This window comes from Anabrus simplex, chromosome 7, assembly GCF_040414725.1.
Source record: "Anabrus simplex isolate iqAnaSimp1 chromosome 7, ASM4041472v1, whole genome shotgun sequence".
Taxonomy (NCBI): domain Eukaryota; kingdom Metazoa; phylum Arthropoda; class Insecta; order Orthoptera; family Tettigoniidae; genus Anabrus; species Anabrus simplex.
Genome location: NC_090271.1, coordinates 346,561,198 through 346,586,494, shown reverse-complemented (window position 1 = coordinate 346,586,494; position 25,297 = coordinate 346,561,198). Strand labels below are relative to the sequence as shown.

At 37.6% G+C, this 25,297-nt stretch overlaps 1 protein-coding gene across 2 annotated transcripts in view; it reads left to right on the top strand.

Annotated features, from left to right (window-relative positions):
• Positions 1-25,297, top strand: part of AspRS-m (aspartyl-tRNA synthetase, mitochondrial) — a 348,037-nt gene that overhangs the window by 244,640 nt on the left and 78,100 nt on the right. For both annotated transcript variants that reach the window (XM_067151851.2, XM_068228690.1), the window contains exons 10-11: positions 2,539-2,733; positions 10,572-10,787. In XM_067151851.2, the coding sequence (XP_067007952.2) occupies positions 2,539-2,733; positions 10,572-10,787 (411 nt within the window). The remainder of the gene's footprint in view (positions 1-2,538; positions 2,734-10,571; positions 10,788-25,297) is intronic.

Below are 25,297 nucleotides of genomic sequence, written 5' to 3'. Positions count from 1 at the left end.
AATTCGTTCTTTCCCAACAATGAGTCTATCAGTCTCATCCTTAAGCATATTCACTCTGGGTTGATATCCCTTCTTTACTTGTCCAACCCCATGGAAGAATTTTCTGCCTTGTTTGTTTTCAAAATTCTTCTGCATTTCATCCACTCTCTCCTTTTCTTCTATTCTTTTCTTGTTCCTTATCAATGTCTTCGCTATTCTCCGTTTCTCTTTAAAAACTGCAATATTATTTCGAGTGGGTCTCTGTAGCATTCTTTGTCGGGCAAGATTTCTCTCTTCCAGAACCTTACCCACTTCCTCGTCATACCATTTATTTCTACTCTGTTTCCATCTCTCTCCAAGTACTTCCTGCGCCGTTGTATTTATTGCTATCTTGGTTTCCTCCCACATTGTGTTGATGTCCACATCTCCGTTTCTGCCCATCTGTAGCTTTCTTTGCAGCCGGTCTCTATACTCTTCCTCCTTCTTCTCACCCCTTAACAGTTCTACATTATAGATCTTGCTCTGCTCAGCTCTGTCCCTGGGTTTAATTGCCAGTCTTTCTCGGAACTTGATCCTCACCAGTATGTGATCTGAATCACTGTCTGCACCACGCATGCTTCTCACATCCATTATATTGGAGGCATGTCGCGCATCTATCAGCACATGGTCTATCTGGTTCTTTGTCAGACCATCCGGTGATATCCATGTCTCTTTATGGATCTCCTTATGGGGAAAACATGTGCTCTTAATCACCAGCTCCTTGCTAAAGGCAAAGTCAATCAATTTCCACCCGTTTTCATTTGATTCTTGGTGTTTACTATGATATCCTGCCACTGGGTGGTTTTCTTTCTCTTTGCCTACTTTGGCATTATAATCCCCTAGGACAACTTTAACATCATACTTGGGCAACTTGTCATATACTTGCTCCATTTTTTCATAGAAATGTTCTTTCTCTTCCTCATCGGCATCCTCTGTTGGTGCATGGACACTAATTAGTGATATGTTGGCAAATCTCCCTCTCAATCTTAACCGGCATAGTCTGGGGCTTATTGCTTCATATTCAATCACATTATGACTGACCGATTTCTTGACCATAAACCCTGTTCCTATTCTATTTTCTTCCTCCCCACTATTGAACAAAATGTAGTGCTGTAGATCTGTCACCTCGATTGTCTTCCATCTTATCTCCTGTAATGTTGCCACATCTATCTGATATTTAAGTAATTCCTCCTCCAATTTTCTACTAGCCCCGGCCTGAAAGATACTTCTCACATTCCATGTTCCAATATATCCGTATCGTTGCCATTTAGCGCGCTTTAGTCGTCGTAAGTTTGGGACCGTCCGGTTATCTTGATTTGGTTTCTGAACAATATGTAGTTTTGTGGTAGTGGAGTTGTTAGCCCCACGTACCAACCCCCAACCTGGAGGACCAGGGTATCACTCTTAGTCTGGATCATCACCTTAGACCTGTCCGGCTTGGGTGGCCCTACCAGGAGCATATGCTCCCGCCGGCATAGCTCTAAGGATCATTTGAACACGCAAGCCTCCAAAACACCCGGCAAAATGTATTTTGCCTTCGTCAAGGTGGTGATACCATCGGGAGGGCCCACCACTACTCTTCAAATATATTACTCCCTTTTTTTTTAATAATTTCTGTTGTCGAATCTTTCCACATCATTCTAGGCTGCCCTCTTTCTAGCCATTGTTTCCTTGAGAGCTTTATTCGGAATTTCCTCCTCTGTCATTTCATGCTGAGTCCATATCACTTTAACTACTTCTACAACTCAGAGTGTTACTTGATGGTAGGGCACAGGCACACACTATTCACTCCCACATCAGTCATTTTGGTTGGATGAACCATCTACACTGTTGATATCAATCACTCTAGTTCGTGACATACGCAGCTTCATCTCCTTCACTAGTAACACACTTTCCAACATATTTTACAGGGAATCCTTCAAATATCCATTGTTTTATTTTCTTTACACTGGTTTAATGTTGTTAATTATTTGATTAGATAATTGGGAAGTCTTGTATGCACCAAAAGCAACCTTTAAAATCCAATTTTCTTTGCTTGAAATTATTTTTGTGATATTTGATAGTTAGGATTCAAATTGGTATTTATTATTGAGATATGGTGTAGTGATTTTATTTTATTTTGAATGGTTGAAGTTTCTAAAAAGCTTTGCTTTTATACAAATAACACACATGTCTAAATCTACAAAAAATATTAAAGGACAAAGATTTGTAATTTATACTGCATTGTTTAAAACAACCTACTTGTGCTTTTAATGATAAACTAATATCCAGCACCACTGTGCTGACACTACAAACTCATTCATTGGGAAGGACAAGCTGACCCATCATTGCTGACGATGCCTGTACAGTCAGCCAAAGTTCCTGGTTGGTCGTTGAATACATCTCATTCTGCATCATTCTTTTATGTCAGAGTATTTGTTTATCTTGCGACGAGACGTCGTCATTACCACTGCCTCATTTTTCTTCTGCATGCATTTTAAACTTTTCATTGTGTAATAGAAATCTCTGTTACCAATGTAGGCACAGTTAACAAACCCACTAAGGATGAAGTATGAAGATATGGCAAAAGTGCAGTTCCCATTGGCTCGATTGAGAATAACTTCACTTGCTCACTTGGAGAAATCTTTTGGAGGTGTTGCTGATTCTCTGCACGAAAAACTTAATCTTCAGGATGGAGACCTCCTGTTTTTGGCAGCAGGTCAGGCTGAACAAGTAGTAAGTCATTATTACATTACACATGTTATAGTGCTAATACTACTTAATGAAAAATATTATTGCCACTGTAGTTTTGATTGCTTAAGTAGAAGTAGAAATTCTTTACTGATATTCATAAAATAATTATGCATGAATTTCAAGATAGCTTACTGTTCATGATAAATTGTTTCAAATGGTGATGCACAAGATCCTCATTTATCTGGCCCTCATTAACGTGAATTTCTGGTTTGTCTGCACTGTTTTTATTTTCCAACGCAAAGGTATGCCTGTCTCTTCAATAATATGTACAAAACTGTTGCATTGTTGTCACTGCAGATGATGTAGAAATTGAGTTCAAGCTACCATTACCTTGAAAGTTCAGTCTGGTCTGCCCTCTTGCCCTCTAGAGAGTTAAGTAGCTGGATTGTTCCTTTATTTCTGTGTTTTAAGTGTGCTTGAGTAATGGTGAATTGGAAAGTGGTGTTCGAGTGGAAGAACTAATGACTCATGTGGCGGCTATGGCACAAGTGGAAAAACATTGCCACTGTAGTTTTTTTTTTTTTTTTGCTAGGGGCTTTACGTCGCACCGACACAGATAGGTCTTATGGCGACGATACTGTAGTTTTGATTGATTACTTACAGTGTTAGATAGAAACAACTCCAGCTGAACTGATGCTGGTGAAATGCCTACATGATCATGCTGTGCTCAAATACCACACAAATTTGAAAAGAAAGAAAAGAAACTTGCATAAAATGTTAGTAAATAAAAATGAGAGCAGTCGACATGCTACTCATTAGTAGGTATAGAGCAAAGACAGACTGGAGTGAACAATAAAACAAACAACTCAAGGGAAACAACAACTGAGATTAGAGGATTAGAAGAAGAATGAACCTTGTTCAAAGAAACTCTTGAAAATGAAGCTTAGGAAATCTTTGGGCAAACTCCTGGGTAAAGACAGCAGTAAAAGAAAGAAATATGCTCAAGTAAAACAAAAAATGGGCTATGGAAGAAATGAGAAGAGCGAGCACAGGAAGTTGGCTGTAAAACGAGTGATCCAAGAAGAAAACAGAAAGTGCTGGTTAACTTTACTACCATGATAGAGGAAGTTACTATTTAAAGTAGTTAAAAGTAAAAGAAGTGAATGATGATAGTTTGGTAAGAAGAGGAAAGAGACAACAGCACCACCAACTGTACAATAGACGAAATCCAGAAAAAAAAACAATCCCCATTAATATGGCTGGAAGTCAAAACACCACTAAGGAACATGCAGGCTTTGATGTTCTCACCTGAGATATGTTAAGGCAGCTGGAACACCAGAGAGTGCTCTCAGTGATCTGGGAGGAAAAAAAAGTCCCAGAAGATTGGGGAATCATCATCCAGCTGTATTATTTATTTATTTATTTATCGTGTCAGAAGTACAAAGTAAGAGAGACAAAAAATAAAAAAGGTAATTTTAAATATTGGTTGACCAAAAATTGGCCACGACAAGCGCATTTGGACTTGCCCTCATTAGATCTTTAATGGTACAAGTGGCTGGAGAAGATGGACACAGTAGAAGATGCTCGTTAGTCTGCTTAGTACCACACTTGCAGTAAACTGTCTCCACAGGAAGGCCCCATTTCTGTAGGTTGGTCTTGCATCTCGTGGTGCTGGAGCGTAATCGATTGAGAGCCTTCCATGTTGTCCACTGTTCAGAATGTCCAGGAGGAAGTTCTTCCTTTGGAACCATCCATTCTCTCAAATGTTGACATTTTTCCCGCCACATTGAGATTCTTGCTTGTTGTGGTGTTCCTTTAAGAGCTTCAGTGGTTGTCAAGAAGCTCTTTCTTGATTTCAACCTAGGATGTGCTGGTTGACAGGCATACAAAGGATGGGCTTCCATAGTCATAGCCTTGCTTTTCTCATGCCTAGCAGCAATCTCACGTCGGATTTCGGGTGGTGCTATACCAGCGAGACAGTGGAGTTTATCTATGGGAGTAGGTCTTAAACAACCTGTGATAATACGGCAGGTGTCATTTAGTGCTACATCTATGTTTTTGGCATGGCTGGACTTATGCCACACGGAGCATGCATACTCAGCAGTGGAGTAGCACAGTGCTAACGCGCTTGCTCTCACAGTGCAAGGGTGAGCTCCCCAGGTGGTGCCTCGAAGTTTCCGCACTATGTTGTTTCTGGCAGACACTTTTTGTTTCACGTTTAGGCAATGTTTCTTATACGTAAGCGTACGGTCCAGAATCACTCCCAGATATTTTGGAGTCGAACAGTGTTGAAGAGGGATTCCTTCCCAGGTGATTTGTAAGGTTTTAGCTGCTTTTTTGTTATTGAGATGAAAATCCAGCTGTTAGAAAGGGCAACACCGGGCGATTTGGGCGCGCGGCTGTGAGCTTGCATCCAGGAGATAGTGGGTTCAGATCCCCTGGAAGATGGTTTTCCGTAGTTTCCCATTTTCACACCAGGCAAATGCTGGGGCTGTACCTTAATTAACCTTTTAAATGCTGAGTTACCAGTTGAGTGTTTGGAAACTCTGTGCTGAGTTTTTACATTCATACATAAATTTTTTTTGTAGAAGCCTCAATTTTTAACTTATCAATGGGGTGATTAGCTTAAAATGTTTATAAATGTTGGTTCTTTATACATCTGAATGCAAATGGAAAATCCTCTACTTACGTTCAATATTATTTTGAGAGAAAACAAAATCACACTTATGTGCCCATGCGTGCGTTATCTTTACACAAAGTAAAGAGCCCAAAATAATATTATTTCCTAAAATTTGTAGGCAACTAATACATGTAACTTCTTAGAAGTATATAAGTTGATATTTTAAAATATCTAAACCTGAAATATGGTGATAGTTAAATGTTTTCTACTGGTTGTTTGTGATGCTGATTTGTTCAGCTATCTGCACCAACTCCACTGGCACAAAAGTTTTTAAAAAATCAATTATTTTCCGGTTGTCATCAAACAATACTTGACCCTCAGAGTCTGTCACAGTTACTTGAAATTCTGGTGAAGAAAAGTAATCCGTCCGCCACAAAATTAGTGAAAAAAAAAAAGCTTTTGTACTCACCGTGTTTTTCTACTTTCGTTTAGAAGGAGGCTCTGTTTCTCTCTCACATACAATATTTTTGGCACTCTCTCTATCACTTTCAAAATCGCTTAACAATTCATTAAAACCATCACCTCCATCATCACTTTCCGCTTTGGTTAATAACTGAAAGATTCTCTGATCCGAAATAAGATTGCTGCAAGAGCAACTAGATTGTGTTTCCACCATGTTTGTTTACATCACAGATGAACTCCACAGACGTCTACAAAAAGCTCTGTAAGTTACTTCCCGAAGCTATAATCTCTGATCAATTAGTTCTACATAATGCCCAACAGGTGGCAGAACATATCAGAGACCAAATTTGTACTCGAAAGTGAACCGGGAAACTCAAAAAAAATTTAAATTCTCGCGCACCATCTATAGACAGGCATAGTAGTGCTGGATCGGCCGCGTAGACGGGTGGAGCACTCATCGGGTTAAGGCCACGGCCGCTTCCTTCCAACTCCTAGCCCTTTACTATCCCATCGTTGCCATAAGACCTATCTGTGTCGGTGCGACGTAAAGCCACTAGCAAAAAGAAAGGGCAACAGACAGAAATGTGGAAACTGTAGGGTCGTAACACACTAAACCTGTTGGAAAACATCTTAGGAAGATGATAAAGATGTTGATTCCCATGGGGAACCTGGTATATTTGTTCTGAATGAGTAAATTTATAATACCAATGTAGTTGGTCCGTTATTGGACATTATAAATTTTCATAGGATATAAACTTCATGGTTTTGATCTGTATTGAATTGTGATCACAATAATAATTATTAATGTCACATGATCCACCTTTTTCAATACTATATAATGCAATATTATTGAATTACATTACTAAACTAGGGACTTGTTTTGGCCTTGGCTGGCCATCTTCAGCCGTAATGTAATACATCTAATAAGTAAACAAATGTAAAAACACACAATTGACATGAAAACTAATGTACAAACACACAATTAACATTAAAATCTGGATGAACTAAGTATAAAATCTGAAAAATAAATTAGGCTCTAAATTCTTAGCATCTGGAGTATGCTCATCATCCAGACTCTTTCTTGTATTGATATTCATAAAATTGTTAGTTCCATTACTGCTAATCATTAACATTTCAATTGCAAAATGAGAACTGGTAATTGTTGATTCTGTAGTCAGATCATCAATCACCAAATCTACTCGAGAGGTGTTAGCAGTATGCAAGCCACTGGATGCCACTGTAAATAACCATCAGCTGACGCTGAACTGCTAGATGATGTTTCCACATCGAAATAAAATGAAATGTTCCCGTAGTGCTTGTTAAAATCATGCTGAAATGCTGTTGGACATTATCAGGGCGGCACATGAAGATATGGTCCATGAAGGGTCGTGAATGTCCATGAAGTTAACCTGAATAAATGATAGATAAAATTAATGAATAGAAGGAGGGAGAGAGAGAGAGAGAGCATGTTAGTCAAATGGCGTAGGTTAAATGAGACTTACCTCTCCTTGAGGTATGTGGTGTATGGTGTATTGTTGTGTCCCTCATACTAACGGTTGTGAGATACAAAGGAAGAGGAAGGGGAGAGGTCAGGGAAAGGAGAGGGGTTCGGTGGGGGGGAAATTAAGGCGGAGCCGGAGGATGTGGGAAAAGAGATGGCTGGTGAGGAAAGGTGCTGTGAATATTATGAAAAACTGAATTATGACTTGTTGGTTTGACGTTTCTAAAAATGGGAATTAGAAGGTGAAATAGGATATTTAGCTTTTCTGAAATGTCATTAAGATTATGATTCGGGTTAAAATATTGATCTATATGTATGAAGCAGCTTTCAATAATGTTAAGGAAGCGTCCTTTGTTGATGATTTTGAGAATTTCCATATCTTGTTTTATGTCTGTGAATTTGTCATTATAGTCATACATACGCTGTCCTACAATTGAAAATTTATTGTACTTCAGGGCATTGGCATGTTCTGAGTACCTTATATTAAAATGTCCGCCTTCGTAGCGTAACGGTTAGCACTATTAGCTGCCGTCCTCGGAGGCCCGGGTTCGATTCCCGGTACTGCCAGAAATTTAAGAATGACAGGAGGGCTGGTACGTGGTTCAAATGGTACATGCAGCTCACCTCCAATTGGGGATGTGCCTGAAAAGAGCTGCACCACCTTGGTATGAGGACACGAGTTTACTTACTTGTCCGACTCGTTGGCTGAATGGTGAGCGTACTGGCCTCCGGTTCAGAGGGTCCCGGGTTCGATTCCCAGCCGCGTCGGAGATTTTAACCTTCATTGGTTAATTCCAGTGGCCCGGGGGCTGGGTGTTTGTGCTGTCCCCAACATCCCTGCAACTCACACACCACACATAACACTATCCTCCACCACAATAACACGCAGTTAGCTACACATGGCAGATGCCACCCACCCTCATCGGAGGGTCTGCCTCACAGGGGCTGCACTCGGCTAGAAATAGCCACACGAAATTATTATTATTATTATTATTATTATTATTATTATTATTATTATTATTATTATTATTATTATTATTATTATTATTATTATTATTATTATTATTATTATTATTATTATATTAAAATTCCTCCTGGTCTGTTCGACGAAAGAAGAATTACAACTGTTGCAAATAATCCTGAATACTTCTGATTTTGAAAAACTATTGAACTTGTTTATGGATTTGGCATTATGTTAGACTTGTGCATTCGTATCGTTGGTTTTGAAAACTGCTTTTACATTGTGCTTTTTAAAGATGTTGGTGACAGTAAATTTGTTCGTTGAACATAAAGATAGAAAGGGAGGAGTTGTTTTGTTTATCTTTTTTCAAAGTGGTAGAGGGGCGATATTTATATTTATTGATTATTTTTTCAATGAAAAAACTGTTGTATCCATTAGATTTAGCTATATTATGAATGGTGTTCGATGTTAATTGTGTGTTTGTACATTAGTTTTCATGTCAGTTGTGTGTTTTTACATTTGTTTAGTTATTAGATGTATTACATTAAGGCTAAAGATGGCCAGTCAAGGCCAAAAGTAGTCCCTAGTTTAGTGATGTAATTCAATAATCTTGCATAATTTAATAATTATTATTGTGATTATAAATTTTCCAGCTAACTCATTCCTGGTTGCTAGCGTTTCACCCCAGTGTGCTAAGTTGGGCTCATCAGTTGGTAAATAGCACACCTACCAAGACGCATGGCCAGTGCATACCGTGGAGGCCACTGCGTTCGCTACTTAGAGCCACCGGCAGTGCCAGTGCACTATGAGAGACTTTGTCTCATTTTCAAAAATTGATGCCTGCCTGGCCATCAGATGATAAAGATGTTGATTCCCATAGGGAACCTGAAATATTTGTTCCGAATGAATAAATTTATAATACCGATATGGATGGTCAGACCAACTATATTGGTTTTATAAATTTACTCATTCGGAACAAATATTTCAGGTTCCCTATGGGAATCAACATCTTTATCATCTTATGGCCAGGCAGGCATCAATTTTTGGTAATGAGACAAAGTCTCTCATAGTGCACTGGCACTGCCGGTGACTCCAAGTAGCCCACGCAGTGGCCTCCACGGCCATGCGTCTTGGTAGGTGTGCTATTTACCAACTGATGAGCCCAACTTAGCACACTGGGGCGAAACACTGGCAACCAGAAATGAATTAGCTGGAAAATTTATAATGTCCAATAATGGACACAGAACGCATCAAACTTTTACAATCAAATCAGAAATCTACTGTGGGACTGCAAAATACCACAAAAGCAAAACAACCCTGTACTGCACCTACTTTGTACCGATTCTCGCATATGGTTTAGAGGCATGTGGTCTACTACAGCAGAATTCAGAGATTCATTAGAACTATGTAAACAGGAAGGTATGAGGTACCTATTACCAACTGCTAGACTTCATTGGTATGGACACATTATGAGAATGAAGAGTGAGATGCCTTCGACCTTACTGTCCAAGGAAAGGCTGGATAGAGAGAGTGAAATCAGATGGGAAGATATCCTGGACCAGAAGATGCATGCAGAGAGGACGAGATGGCAAGCACCTGGGAAAATGATGGTGATTATGACAGTATGAGTATGCCTATAATGTGTTGTTTGTATAGCTTTTGTAGCTTGAGTTCACTTTTTAGTTTATTTCTATATTTTTATTAATTCAGATGATGTCTGGTCCTATCCAGTCCAGGTAAACAAAATTTTTGTGTATTTAGTCTCATGGGCTTTCAATACGAAAATGTTGAATGTTCTTGCTTTATTTTTAATTGAGCTGGTGCCCCCCATCCCTCTCCTCCAGTTTTTTCTTTGTACCAGTTGTTCACACTTCCTGCATTTTCTCATCTCTCTTCCTTAATTTTAGCAATATGCAGTTGCTGGATTTGTGGATTTCCTCATAGGTTTTCATTTTTATACTTTTATGACTTGATGTACTTCCTTGACCGCCTGTGGCAATTTCTTGATGTGTGTGTCTTAGCACAGGCTAGAGCAAATTGTTTGAGTCTAGTTTATGGCTGTGAGAATACGGAAGCTGCTGAGGGTGAGCACAATTAGTGCACTGGTGCAATAGCACTTCCTGCCACAGCAAGGAAAGGAATAGCAAAATACCTCCCTGCTCGCCATTCCTATTATAGCACTCCCACGGGTTTTCTTGGTTTCTCTAAAACCACTGAAACTTTGGTAGTGCTATCTCAGGATCCAACCAGTCTTTGGGCTGGAGACTTAACAAACAGTATTTCCTTGAAATGCTCAAGATTTATTCATTTCATAAACTTTCGATGATTTGTTATAGGCCTTTCTATTAGGAAATCTCCGGTTAGAGTACGTAAACTTTTTGGAAACAAAAGGAGTGAAACTTCGTCAGAACAGACCATTTGATTTTCTGTGGGTTGAGGACTTCCCTCTGTTCTTGCCTGGAGAAGAAGCTGATCAACTAGAGTCAACTCATCATCCCTTTACACAGCCACATCCAGAAGATGTCTTGCTGCTAGACCAAAATCCTCTAAAGGTATGGCTTTTTACAATAAATCTGGATTGCTATGATTAGGATTACTGTATTTTCTCACATAATTAATGCATCCCAATATTTTTGGGTCCAAAGTGGAGAAAAAAACATGTTCATGTACTGTATTTGACGCACCCACTTGGAACATCCATCACGCAGCTCCGGATACATTTCGAAATAAAGATGTCAGCTACTCAAGTAGCAGCCTTCCTATTGCTAAACTGGGCATTCCAAACACCGGGCAGTGTGCTGTTATCAGCCGGTAGGAAATACCACTGCACTACTTCAGTGAGAGAATCAGCGCAGAAGTGACTATTGATGCTCTACTCCACTCTGGTACAAACATATTTTATGAGTATTTCGGGTACGGTACAAGCGTTTTCTGTGTTCTCAAAATTGTTTGTTTAAGTATTTGAATGAAATGAAATGAAATGAAATGAAATGAAATGAAATGGCGTATGGCTTTTTGTTCCGGGAGATCCCAGGACGGGTTCAGCTCGTCAGGTGCAGGTCTTTTGATTTGACACCCGTAGGCGACCTGCGCGTTGTGATAAGGACTGGTAAAACCTGATGAGCTCTATAGAGAAACCAAAGTAATAGATGGTATTAGTGGTCATGAAGCTGTTTTTGTGGTAGTTTAAAATAAATGTGGAATAAAGGAAGGTATTAAAATTAGGATGTTAAATGAAGCTCAACTGGACAGCGTTCCAGTTTTCAAATACTTGGGTAGCGTTATATCAAATGACAACCTAGCAAAACATGAGGTGAACAATCGAATCAATAAGGCAACACAATTCTACCACCAGGTAAGACACCTGCTGTGGGATGAGCAAATACCCATGAAAACAAAAATGACATTGTACAAGTCCTATTATACACCAATTCTTACATACAGTCTCGAAACCACAACACTGACCAATAGAGATAATTCCAAACTTCAGGCAGCTGAAATGAAATTCCTACGCACTATGATCCAGAAAACCAGGAAAGACAAGATTAGGAATGAGAAAATTAGAGAAGAAGTAGGAATAGACAATTCTCTCCTAAATAAGATTCAGATATCAAGACTGAAGTGGTTTGGTCACATGAAGAGGATGCCAGTAAACAGAACTGCAAGGAAGGAATTTGACAGAAAGGTAGAAGGAAGACGACCCGTGGGAAGGCCATGAAGGAAATGGATAGATTTAGTTAAGAGCGATGTAATGCTGAGAGGTCATGATAGGGACAAGTTGGTGGAGGAAGAATGGTACAAGGACAGGATGAGATGGAGGAGGCTCATATACCACACCCGGGAAACTGGAGATGGTTTAGGATGATGATGATGATTAAAATTAGGACTATTAGGCAGTACCATATGGTTGATAAAAAAGGCATGCGGGAGTTTTTGAAAAGTAACTATGATCGGGTGGAAAATGGTAAATAAAAATGTAAACAGACTCTGGAATGGGTTTAAAGCAATTGTTGAGGAATGTGAAAATAGGTTTGTATCTTTAAAAGTGGTAAGGAATGGTAAAGATCCACTATATTACAACAGAGAAGTAAAGAGACTAAGGAGGAGGTGCAGGTTGAAAAGAAATACAGTAGAACCTCGATAATTCGAAATCGGTTAATTCAAAATCCCGCCTAATTCGAAGAAACTCTCGTTCCCGGAAACATGGTATGCAGTTTTGCGTGTTTTTTTCAATTGTTTAATTCGAAATACGGATAATTCGTAATTCGAAGTACAATGTCGGCCCCATTACCGAAATTCAGACTTTCAATTCGAAACTGCCTTTACATTTTAAAACAATAGTATGTTACAGAGTAATTTCAACTCGAAATTTATCCGCTCCGCGTCATAATAGAACGCGCTTTCCGGAACATGGAGGGGTAGCTTTCCGCACTTACACTCACTTCGGTGGGCCTACAGTGCGCTTCATGATTGCTAAGTTGAATGAAATCGGAATTCAACCTTTTAAGGAATGCCGTAATATCACGCAACAGGCAGTGTGCGGGGAAAAAAGGAATCCGCAAACACCGGCGATACCGACAGTTGACGAAAAAACTTGGCTCATATAATAAATTCGTAGGCACCGAACAATATTGTCATTGCCGGTGAAACTGCATTGCTTTATTTTAATGCAAGCCCAAACGGTCTTATGGTTTTAAAGAAGAAATTACCAGCCGGGAAATCGTATAAGTGTGAGGTATGGGGGTCATAGTAGTGCGTTGCAATGCACATGGAAGCGAGATACCTTTTCCCCTCGTCATGGGAAAGTTCGATAAGCCACAATGTTTTAAGAGCTTCAGGCACTTTCCATGCCAGTACAAAGCATCTATAATAAAAATGCAAACAGTACAGAAATCCAAAAAATAATGCATTTGCACAGGAGAACCTGCATAATTTATCCTCGTCTTTGAATTGTGCGATTTTTTTTCTTTCGTTGCGTGAGGTTATGTTTGTCAGTGATTTATCCAAGTGCATTATTTGAACATTGTAATTGCACCTTGTTGGATACATTTTGGAAATAGTTTTTTCCATGGCATTTGGAAGGTTTAAACTGTGAATCAAGGTGATTGCATGTATTAATGGATCTTAGAATACTTCGTGACGCGGCAAGTGTTTACATTTCTGAAGTACGAGAGAAGTGCCATGGCGGGAAATCGTACAAGTATAGTGTCATAGAAAAGTTCGATTTTAAGGGCATCAGTTACTTTCTGTGTAAATGTAAATACAAGGCATCTAAAATGCATACAGTATAGTAATCCAATTAATAAAGCACTTGCACATGGGAGACAGCATAGATTTCTCCTCGTGTTTGAATCGTGCTTTTTTTTTTTTTTTTTTTTTTCCTTTCTTTCGTTGCGTGAGGTTATGTTTAGCAGTCAGATATCCGAGTGCATTATTTGAATACTGCAAATGCACCTTCTTGGATACATTTTGGAAGTAGTTCTTTTTTTCATGGCATTTGAAAGGTATAAACTGTGAATCAAGGTTAACTGCATGCAGTAACGGGCCTTAGAATATTTTGTAAGGCGGCAAGGGTTGGTACTTCTAAATTGCGAATTGGCGGTTAATTCAAAATCACGTAATTCGAAGTCCGATTTTTGAGTCCCAACGACTTCAGTTAACAAGGTTTTACTGTAGTCAGACATGGCTGTGGAAGTAAGGAGAAATTGAAGGAACTTACTAGAAAATTGAATCTAGCAAAGAAGTCAGCAAAGGACAACATGATGGCAAGCATAATTGGCGGTCATACAAATTTTAGTGAAAAATGGAAGAGTATGCATAGGTACTTTAAGGCAGAAACAGGTTCCAAGAAGTATATTCCAGGAATAATTAATGAACAAGGGGAGTGTGTATGCAAGGATCTTCAAAAAGCAGAAGTAATCAGTCAGCAGTATGTAAAGATTGTTGGTTACAAGGATAATGTCCAGATAGAGGAGGTGATTATGCTAAAGAAGTATTAAAATTTACCTATGACAACAATGACATTTACAGTAAGTTACAAAATTTGAAAACTAGAAAATCAGCGGGAATTGATAAGGTTTCGGGGGATATACTAAAGACAATGGGTTGCGATATCGTACCATATCTGAAGTACTTATTTGATTATTGTTTGCATCAAGGAGCTACACCAGATGAATGAAAAGTTGCTGTAGTAGCCCCTGTGTATAAAGGAAAGGGTGATAGACATAAAGTTGAAAATTGCAGGCCAGGCAGTTTGACATGCATTGCATGTAAGCTTTGGGGAAGCAATCTTTCTGATTATATTAGACATGTTTGCAAAATTAATAACTGGTTTGATAGAAGGCACTTTGGGTTTAGGAAAGGTTATTCCACTGAAGCTCAACTTGTAGGATTCCAGCAAGATATAGCAGATATCCTGGATTCAGGAGGTTAGTTGGACTGTATCGCGATTGACCAATCAAAGGCATTTGATAGGGTAGATCATGGGAAACTATTGGCAAAAGAGTGACTGAATGGATGGCTATGTTTCTAGAAAATGGAACTCAGGGAATTAGAGTAGGCGAAGTTTTATCTGTCCCTGTAATAATTAAGAGGGGAATTCCTCAAGGCAGTATTATTGGACCTTTATGTTTTCTTATACCGGTATATATCAGTGATATGTGTAAAGAAGTGGAATCAGAGATAAGGCTTTTTGCAGATGATGTTATTCTGTACAGAGTAATAAATAAGTTACAAGATTGTAACCAACTGCAAAATGACCTCGATAATGTTGTGAGATGGACAGTAGGCAATGGTATGATGATAAATGGGGTTAAAAGTCAGGTTGTGAGTTTCACAAACAGTTAAAGTCCTCTCAGTTTTAATTACTGCGTTGATGGGTCGAAAGTTCCTTTTGGGGATCATATTAAGTACCTAGGTCTTAATATAAGGAAAGATCTTCATTGGGGTAATCACATAAATATGATTGTAAATAAAGGGTACATATCTCTGCACATGATTATGAGGGTATTTAGAGGTTGTAGTAAGGATGTAAAGGAGAGGGCATATAAGTCCCTGGTAAGACCCCAACTAGAGTATGGTTCCAGTGTATGGGACCCTCACCACGATTACTTGATTCAAGAACGGGAAAAAATCCATAGAAAAGCAGTTTGATTTGCTCTGGGTGATTTCCGACAAAAGAGTAGCATTACAAAAATGTTACAAAGTTTGACCTGGGAAGACTTGGGAGAAAGGAGACGAGCTGCTAGACTATAAAGTTCTACTGTTGGATGCGCTAGCGAGTGGTTGACTGTTCCAAGAGCTCTGGGTTATCTCTGTGATAAAGTAGTTAATAATTGTAGAAATTTACCAAATATTGTGTGTGTGTGTGTGTGTGTGTGTGTGTGTGTGTGATTTTTTTTTTTTTTTTTTTTTTTTTTTTTTTTTTTTGCTAGGGACTTTACGTCGCACCGACACAGATAGGTCTTATGGCGACGATGGGATAGGAAAGGCCTAGGAGTTGGAAGGAAGCGGCCGTGGCCTTAATTAAGGTACAGCCCCAGCATTTGCCTGGTGTGAAAATGGGAAACCACGGAAAACCATTTTCAGGGTTGCCGATAGTGGGATTCGAACATACTATCTCCCGGATGCAAGCTCACAGCCGCGCGCCTCTACGCGCACGGCCAACTCGCCCAGTAGAGATACATTTAGCTCCACAAATAATTGTATTTAGTGTTTGTAGTAATCTGTGATTAGTGGCATTTATTTACAGTTTTCACACTGAGTAGTTCTGTAGGCATTCGCTAGATTACAACCTGTAATTTAGGTCTGCGTGAAAGAAGAAATATGTCATTCTTTTTAATAGTATTATTAAAATATCAATAGGTTTTTTGATAAAATACTTACAAAGACGGGATATTAAAAAGATTCGTAACTTCGGCAGCGGTTATATCTATTAGTGCAGGCATTTGAAGGGTATTTCAAATAGCAGTTTAACGGTCCCACCTATCACGTTGGTAATAACTTCTTTTAATAACGCAATACTGTTGTAAATTTTGTTTAAAGAAAGGATTTCAACAGAATAGACAGTATTTCACTGGTGAAATAGTTAACAGTCGTAATTGTTACTGATTATTGTCGTTCTTCGTATTCAAATATTGCCATTGTTGGCTACAGTCGTGAACAAAGGGTGTAGTTTATCAAGAAAATATAAATAAAAATCAGCTGATTCTTGTATTCCGATCATTTGTAGTTCAGAGTAGGCAGTTAAAGTATCCGTAATTTATATTTCACACCCTCGACGTTTCAGTATTTATGAGCGGTTAGCTAATAATCAAGTTCCTACATTCCAATAATTGCAATTCAAGTCCCTGGCATAGTTTAGACAGAAATACTTTTGAGAAATTATTGTAAACAACCTCATATTTTTCAGCATTTAAGGACACTCTTATTCTCTGTCCTGCGGAGCAGGGAAAATAATAGTAATCTACCACCTGTAAAGATAACATAACCGCATTTCAGTTGAGAATTGTAGTGCAGATACGGCATATTAGATAGTATCTTGTCTGTTGCATTCGTGTGTATTTTTGTGCAAACAGCAGGTTTCATTTCTGTTAGAGCATAGTATGAAAAAGTAGTACTAATATTAATCGGTATACGTGTTTATCTTTGTTGGTAATCTTTGAGTACCTACCGGTAGTTCTTGCGAATATCTAAATTTAGGCCAAATTGGAATTTTCATTTCTACTTGTGCTTAGTTTGAAGCTAGGATACGTCTGAACGTAGTTTTAACATTATTGTAGTATAGTATAGTAACTTATTAGAAATTAGAGTGCCTGTTCTATAATTTTGAGTAGTTCTGAGAATTTCGAACTTTAATGGTAATTTTCTTTTCTGTTTTTGCTTGGTAATAACCTGTTGTAATTAGAATACGTCTGAACGTAGTTTAAAATTATTGTAATGTATTGTATTATTAGTTTAAAATTATTGGAGTGTATAGTAGTATCTGTACTTAATCTGAACGTAGTTTAAAATTATTATTGTAGTGTATTATAGCATCGTATTAGAAAGTAGGCTAGTGTGTTTATTCTATTACTGTGAAATATTTGTGTAGTATAGTACCGTTTCTGTGGTATCTGTAGTAACTCTCTTACAAAAATTCTGTTGTTGTAATTAGGGTAGACTTAACTGCAGTTTAGAATTGTGTAATTCTTGTGTATTATTCTCTGTTTCCAGTAATTAACAGCAATTTTCATCCTGTTAATGTGTTGTAGGAATAAAAAATCGTACAGTTAAGTAGTATTGTAGTGTAGTAGTAGCCTATATTATTTAACTTACTGTCGTGTGATCTTTGTGAACTAACCTAGACAATATTTCTTTCCTTTCATTTTTATTTTGCACGGAATAAGTTATCGTATTTTTCCTTTTCTTTTCATTATTTAGTAAAAAATGGCTAAGCAGTGCGAGTGTAGGAACTGTGGGTGTGGCCAGGCATTAAGGAGTATGAGGGAGGAGTTGGGGAGCTTGAGGGTGTTAATTAGGATTCTCTCAGAGGACAGTTAGGAAAGTAGGCCTCCAAACAATGTACAGGATACAGTAGGTGTAATAGAGGGATGGGAAGGAAAGGGAGGAATTGTAGAAGATAGGTGGTCTAATGTTTTAAGGGGAAGGAGATTGCAGGCTAAGGGTTCCATTCAGGATCAAAATTCAGGACAGGGTGAGAAATCGGTACGAGTCACTGCAGGTAGAACAACCGAGGGAAGATGAGGAACACGAAACTGTTGCCGAGAAGTGTGGAAGTAGGAGAAAGGGAAGAGGTAAGAAAGGGAAATGTGGAGTAGTGGATAGGAAAAGACAGGTGGAACAGGGTCATGGGATGGAGAAACGGCAGGAGGAAGTTGCTTCTGCAGCTGTCAGGAAAGATAGGACTGACCAGGAGGAGAGGGGATCAAATGAGGTGGGTAGGGTGAGGCTTTGCTCATGGGGGATTCTATCGTTAGACATGTCGGGAAAGTGTGTGGAGGAAAGGGTACCAGGGTATAGTGTTATCCAGGAATTAGGTTAAGGCAGATGTTGAGGAAAGTAGAAGAGAAGGAGGAGGGAAAGGAGAAGGTGGTAGTGTTTCACGTTGGTACTAACAACGTAAGACAAGCAGGTATAAGTACCAACATAGTTGGGGGATGTGTGGGATCTGATAAATGTATCACGGGTGAAGTTTAAGGAAGCGGAGATTGTTATCAGTGGAATACTGTGTAGGAGGGATACTGACTGGAAGGTGATTGGGGATTGACTATGGAGTGGGTATGTGGGGAAACTGGGAGTGAAATTTGTAGATCCTAATGGGTGGGTAGGAGATAGGGATATGCGCTAAGATGGCCTTCACTTAAACCGCAGTGGTACATAAAAGTTAGGAAATTTGTTTATAAGGGTTATAGGGAAGTACATTCAGGGAAACAGGGTGGGCTATGGAGCGGTGTAAAGGGAACAGGGAACTGGAAATCAAAATAGGGATGACATAAAACTGTTAATGCTCAACTGTAGAAGTATTGTAAAGAAAGGAATAGAATTAAGTAATTTAATAGATATATACTTACCAGATATAGTAATAGGAGTTGAATCATGGCTGAGAAATAATATAATCGATGCAGAAATTTTCTAACGGAACTGGAGGGTGTGATACAAATTCAATACAATAATAACGTAATAAAAACTTACATATTTATTAAGTTGTCGAAATGGTACATGTTTCGCTCCTTTTTCGTGAGTATCATCAGCCAATTATCATTTACTTAAGGTTATATGAGATCATGAATCTATTCTATTGGATTAAATTATGCTTGTAACCCTGATTCACAAAGCTTACAATATTTTACAAGTCATATAACAATAAAATTATGTCTTTAAGTTAAAACATATTTGTCTAAAATCTATCTAAGTCTAACATTTTATTGACGAAAATCATCTGGTGATCATCCTTTAAAATTATTTTTAAAAACCTTTTGAGACCTGGCTAATTGTATTGATTCAATGTTGCTTGACTTGTATGATTGTCGTTGAAACTTCGTTGACTTACTTTTTACTTCTTCTGAATTTTACAGTGTCTACCCCATTCATTTTTATATCGCCTCTTCTACTGATCCGGAGTGTACTTGATCTTTTATTTCCTTTTCCTATGCATTGTTTTTCATGTTTTAATCGGCTGATGATGACCTGGACTAGGGTCGAAACTGGTACCACTTCTACTTATTATAAAATAAGAATGTAATTCACTACATTTCTTATTCTTTTGTATTGAATAGGTTGAATCTCTTTATCAATTATTTCAATTTTAACTGTAATATTCTTCAATATGGAACAATGAAATTTTTAACTTTAAATTTTAAAGGTTATGTTGAGTCAACAAATTAATCTAAAAAGCCACCTAATCGATACTTTATTTCTTTTGCCTTTAGCAAACTTAAAAATACATTAACAAACACAGTACATGTTTCGACCACTTAGTGGTCATCTTTAGCTGTATATAAAAAATCTTAGATGATAACATTTAAAAGCAAGCACATTGGATCTTAAAACTATATCCCATGGGAATCCAAAAACTATTGTTCTAGATGCTTTAAATGAATTGGAAGATGGGGGGGGGGGGGTTGGGGGTAAGGAGATTTATGTGAATGATACTTAAATTACAGTATCATTTACAATTGTGTTTAAATTGTAAACGATACTGTAATTTAAGTATCATTCACATAAATCTCCTTACCCCCAACCCCCCCCCCCCTCATCTTCCAATTCATTTAAAGCATCTAGAACAATAGTTTTTGGATTCCCATGGGATATAGTTTTAAGATCCAATTCAATTGGGAAGGAAATGCGAACGACAGGAAGCATGACCAACAAATGGCAAATAAGTTAATATGGGAAGGACAGCTGATTCAGAAAGTGATGGAACCAACCAGAGGGAAAAATATTTTGGATGTGGTGCTGATAAAACCAGATGAGCTCTATAGGGAAACTGAAGTAAGAGATGGTATTAGTGATCATGAAGCTGTTTTTGTGGTAGTTAAAAATAAATGTGATAGAAAGGAAGGTCTTAAAAGTAGGACTGTTAGGCAGTACCATATGGCTGATAAAGCAGGTATGAGGCAGTTTCTAAAAAGTAACTATGATCGGTGGAAAACGGTAAATAAAAATGTAAACAGACTCTGGGATGGGTTTAAAGAAATTGTTGAGAAATGCGAAAACAGGTTTGTACCTTTAAGGGTGGTAAGGAATGGTAAAGACCCACCTTATTATAATAGAGAAATAAAGAGACTAAGAAGGAGGTGCAGACTGGAAAGAAATAGAGTTAGAAATGGCTGTGGAAGTAAGGAGAAATTGAAGGAACTTACTAGAAAATTGAATCTAGCAAAGAAGGCAGCTAAGGATGACATGATGGCAAGCATAATTGGCAGTCATACAAATTTTAGTGAAAAATGGAAGGGTATGTATAGGTATTTTAAGGCAGAAACAGGTTCCAAGAAGGACATTCCAGGAATAATTAATGAACAAGGGGAGTGTGTATGTGAGGATCTTCAAAAGGCAGAAGTATTCAGTTAGCAGTATGTAAAGATTGTTGGTTACAAGGATAATGTCGAGATAGAGGAGGAGACTAAGGCCAAAGAAATAATAAAATTTACGTATGATAACAATGACATTTACAATAAGATACAAAAGTTGAAAACTAGAAAAGCGGCTGGAATTGATCAGATTTCTGGGGATATACTAAAGACAATGGGTTGGGATATAGTACCATATCTGAAGTACTTATTTGATTATTGTTTGGCCGAAGGAGCTATACCAGATGAATGGAGAGTTGCTATAGTAGCCCCTGTGTATAAAGGAAAGGGTGATAGACATAAAGCTGAAAATTACAGGCCAGTAAGTTTGACATGCATTGTATGTAAGCTTTGGGAAGGCATTCTTTCTGATTATATTAGACATGTTTGTGAACTTAATAACTGGTTCGATAGAAGGCAATTCGGTTTTAGGAAAGGTTATTCCACTGAAGCTCAACTTGTAGGATTCCAGCAAGATATAGCAGATATCTTGGATTCTGGAGGTCAAATGGACTGTATCGCGATTGACATGTCTAAAGCATTTGATAGGGTGGATCATGGGAGACTACTGGTAAAAATGAGTGCAATTGGACTAGACAAAAGAGTGACTGAATGGGTTGCTATATTTCTAGAAAATAGATCTCAGAGAGTTAGAGTAGGTGAAGCTTTGTCTGACCCTGTAATAGTTGAGAGGGGAGTTCCTCAGGGCAGTGTTATCGGACCTTTATGTTTTCTTATATATATAAATGATATGAATAAAGGAGTGGAATCGGAGCTAAGGCTTTTTGCAGATGATGTTATTCTCTATAGAGTGATAAATAAGTTACAAGATTGCGAGCAACTGCAACGTGACCTCGAAAATATTGTGAGATGGACAGCAGGCAATGGTATGTTGATAAATGGGGCTAAAAGTCAGGTTGTGAGTTTTACAAATAGGAAAAGTCCTCTCAGTTTTAATTACTGCGTTGATGGGGTGAAAGTTCCTTTTGGGGATCATTGTAAGTATCTAGGTGTTAATATAAGGAAAGATCTTCACTGGGGTAATCACATAAATGGGATTGTAAATAAAGGGTACCGATCTCTGCACATGGTTATGAGGGTGTTTAGGGGTTGTAGTAAGGATGTAAAGGAGAGTGCATATAAGTCTCTGGTAAGACCCCAACTAGAGTATGGTTCCAGTGTATGGGACCCTCACCAGGATTATCTGATTCAAGAACTGGAAAAAATCCAAAGAAAAGCAGCTCGATTTGTTCTGGGTGATTTCCGACAAAAGAGTAGCGTTACAAAAATGTTGCAATGTTTGGGTTGGGAAGAATTGAGAGAAAGAAGAAGAGCTGCTCGACTAAGTGGTATGTTCAACAATGATAAAGGTGTTTTAATTTATTCCACCTATTCAATACTTATATTATCACGTATAGTTGTTACATAATTAAATTCTTAGTTACATGGGACATGTTTCGCCCTCAATTAAGGGCATCTTCAGCCTAAATACAATAATCAAAAATACAACTAAATTAAAAGTGGAAGTTAAATACAATCATCAAAACTACAACTAAAATAAAAAGTGGAAGTTAAAAGTTTAGTCTGTTCTTAAAATTCAGAACAATAAAATTGTGAAAAATTATAAAATAAAAAGATGCTAATGGAAAACTGTCTTATGATTAAACTATAATCTTGTCGGAGACTAAAACTTCTATTAAAATTCGAATTAAAACAGTTCATATAAAATATTGGAAAATCAAAGTGGTAGTAATAAAAAGCCAACGACATAAGGGCGTGTACACAAGCATAAACTTGATTGTCAGGAATACAATCTTTTCTAGGCCGCTGGTGAAAGAATTAAATTAAAGAATTAAATTATATTAGATACCTCGCTAAACAAAATGGTTTCAAAATAGAAATGATCAACAAATTAATCAATAAAATTAAGAACAAATTATCTACGAATCTGATACCAGAAAAGACCAAAAAAACTGAGTATGCTACATTCACTTTTAATAATCCAGCTATACACCAGATTACTAGCGTATTCAAGAAACATAATTTTAATATAGCTTTTAAAACTACTAATACTAACCAGTCCATATTCTTTAATCATAAAAAAGTTAATTATGATAAGAATCGTTATTTAGGATCGGGAGTATACAGACTTAAATGTACTCAGTGTAATTTTTCATATGTTGGACAGACTGGGAGAAATTTTATGACAAGATACATGGAACATGTTAACGCGGAAAAACATAGGAAATACTCAGCGATGAGTTTGCATATGAGGGAGACTGGCCACAGATTAGAATCCATAGAGAAAGACTTAAAGATAATTAGAAACATACAAAAAGGAAGAATGCTGAATGAATTGGAAAGTTTATACATCTATTTAGATCAGACGTACAATAAGCAAAAGAATCTCAATGAAACCACGGACAATAAAAGTATGTTACATGAATTAATGCCGAAATTATTAAAGTCAGTCAGTTCGAATAAATTTAGGATACCTAATATATTTAATTCTTCAAACCCTAATACTCCTCCCATACCTACAGATATTAGGCCTACTTCCAGCAATGCAGTTGACTCCGCCCCTTTGTCAGCCTCGTCACATTTGACTCCACCCATCCTCTCCTCCCTTCCGCACTCCCCTATTCCTTCCCCTCCGAGTTCGCTACCGCCTCTGCAGCACAGTTATAACACCAGACTTAGAGCCAACAGACGGGCAGCAACCAACTCAACAGTAGTTAAGAAATAACAACTTCCACTTACATGTAAGTCCTCATCTGTTTCAAAATTATGTAAGACTGAATTCTCTCCTTACGTTCAATTTCTTATTTCTTCTTTTCCTTCTCTTACAGAAAACTTATTTCTGCATCTGTTGACATTTTCTGGCAAGTATTCAGCCATTTTATTACCTACCGGTGCTAACGGCCTCTTACAATTTTTCAATAGACGCTTCTGCCTTACTTACTACGAATTTCACCAGCGGCCTAGAAAAGATTGTATTCCTGACAATCAAGTTTATGCTTGTGTACACGCCCTCATGTCGTTGGCTTTTTATTACTACCACTTTGATTTTCCAATATTTTATATGAACTGTTTTAATTCGAATTTTAATAGAAGTTTTAGTCTCCGACAAGATTATAGTTTAATCATAAGACAGTTTTCCATTAGCATCTTTTTATTTTATAATTTTTCACAATTTTATTGTTCTGAATTTTAAGAACAGACTAAACTTTTAACTTCCACTTTTTATTTTAGTTGTATTTTTGATGATTGTATTTAACTTCCACTTTTAATTTAGTTGTATTTTTGATTATTGTATTTAGGCTGAAGATGCCCTTAATTGAGGGCGAAACATGTCCCATGTAACTAAGAATTTAATTATGTAACAACTATACGTGATAATATAAGTATTGAATAGGTGGAATAAATTAAAACACCTTTATCATTGTTGAACTGTTAAATTTTCAATACGGACCTAAAATGAGGTTTATAACATGTAAGTGGTATGTTCCGAGCTGTCAGCGGAGAGATGGCGTGGAATGACATTAGTAGACGAATAGGTTTGAATGGCGTCTATAAAAGTAGGAAAGATCACAATATGAAGATAAAGTTGGAATTCAAGAGGACAAACTGGGGCAAATATTCATTTATAGGAAGGGGAGTTAGGGATTGGAATAACTTACCAAGGGAGATGTTCAATAAATTTCCAATTTCTTTGAAATCATTTCGGAAAAGGCTAGGAAAGCAACAGATAGGGAATCTGCCACCTGGGCGACTGCCCTAAATGCAGATCAGTATTGATTGATTGAATGTTATCATCTAAGATTTTTTATATACAGCTGAAGATGACCACTAAGTGGTCGAAACATGTACTGTGTTTGTTAATGTATTTTTAAGTTTGCCAAAGGCAAAAGAAATAAAGTATCGATTAGGTGGCTTTTTAGATTAATTTGTTGATTAAACTCATCGATACGGCCATGAAGTGGACAGCTTGCAATACGAATGCTAACCAAGCAGGAAATAGTACGAACATCTATCTTAAACTAAAGATGAAACTTGCAAAAGTAAGCACAGATATAACATTCCTGAAAGAATGTTTGATTAACAACCTGGTTCCTAATTTATTAAAAGGGACACAAAGAAACAGTATACGCTCAGTATTCCAAATTTCAACCCAGAAAACAGTTAACCGTCTATGGCTTAAGAGAGAAATCAAATTTATGTATAGGAAGAAATCCTTCCTTAATCGGGAACTTTACCTAGTGCACCTTTCAGCGTCAATAAATTTGGTACCGTTAGAATGGGATTCTGTACAAAAATACTGTAGAGATAAAGTAGAGAGTCTAATGAACAAGAAACAGGCGACATTGAATAAGAAGTTAGAAAACCTAAAAAGCAATGCCCTAACTAAACAATATAAGCCTCAACCTAAAACACCTTTCATTTGTGAAAAACTCCCACCCCCTGTAAAAAATTTGTCTAACACGACTTTTACA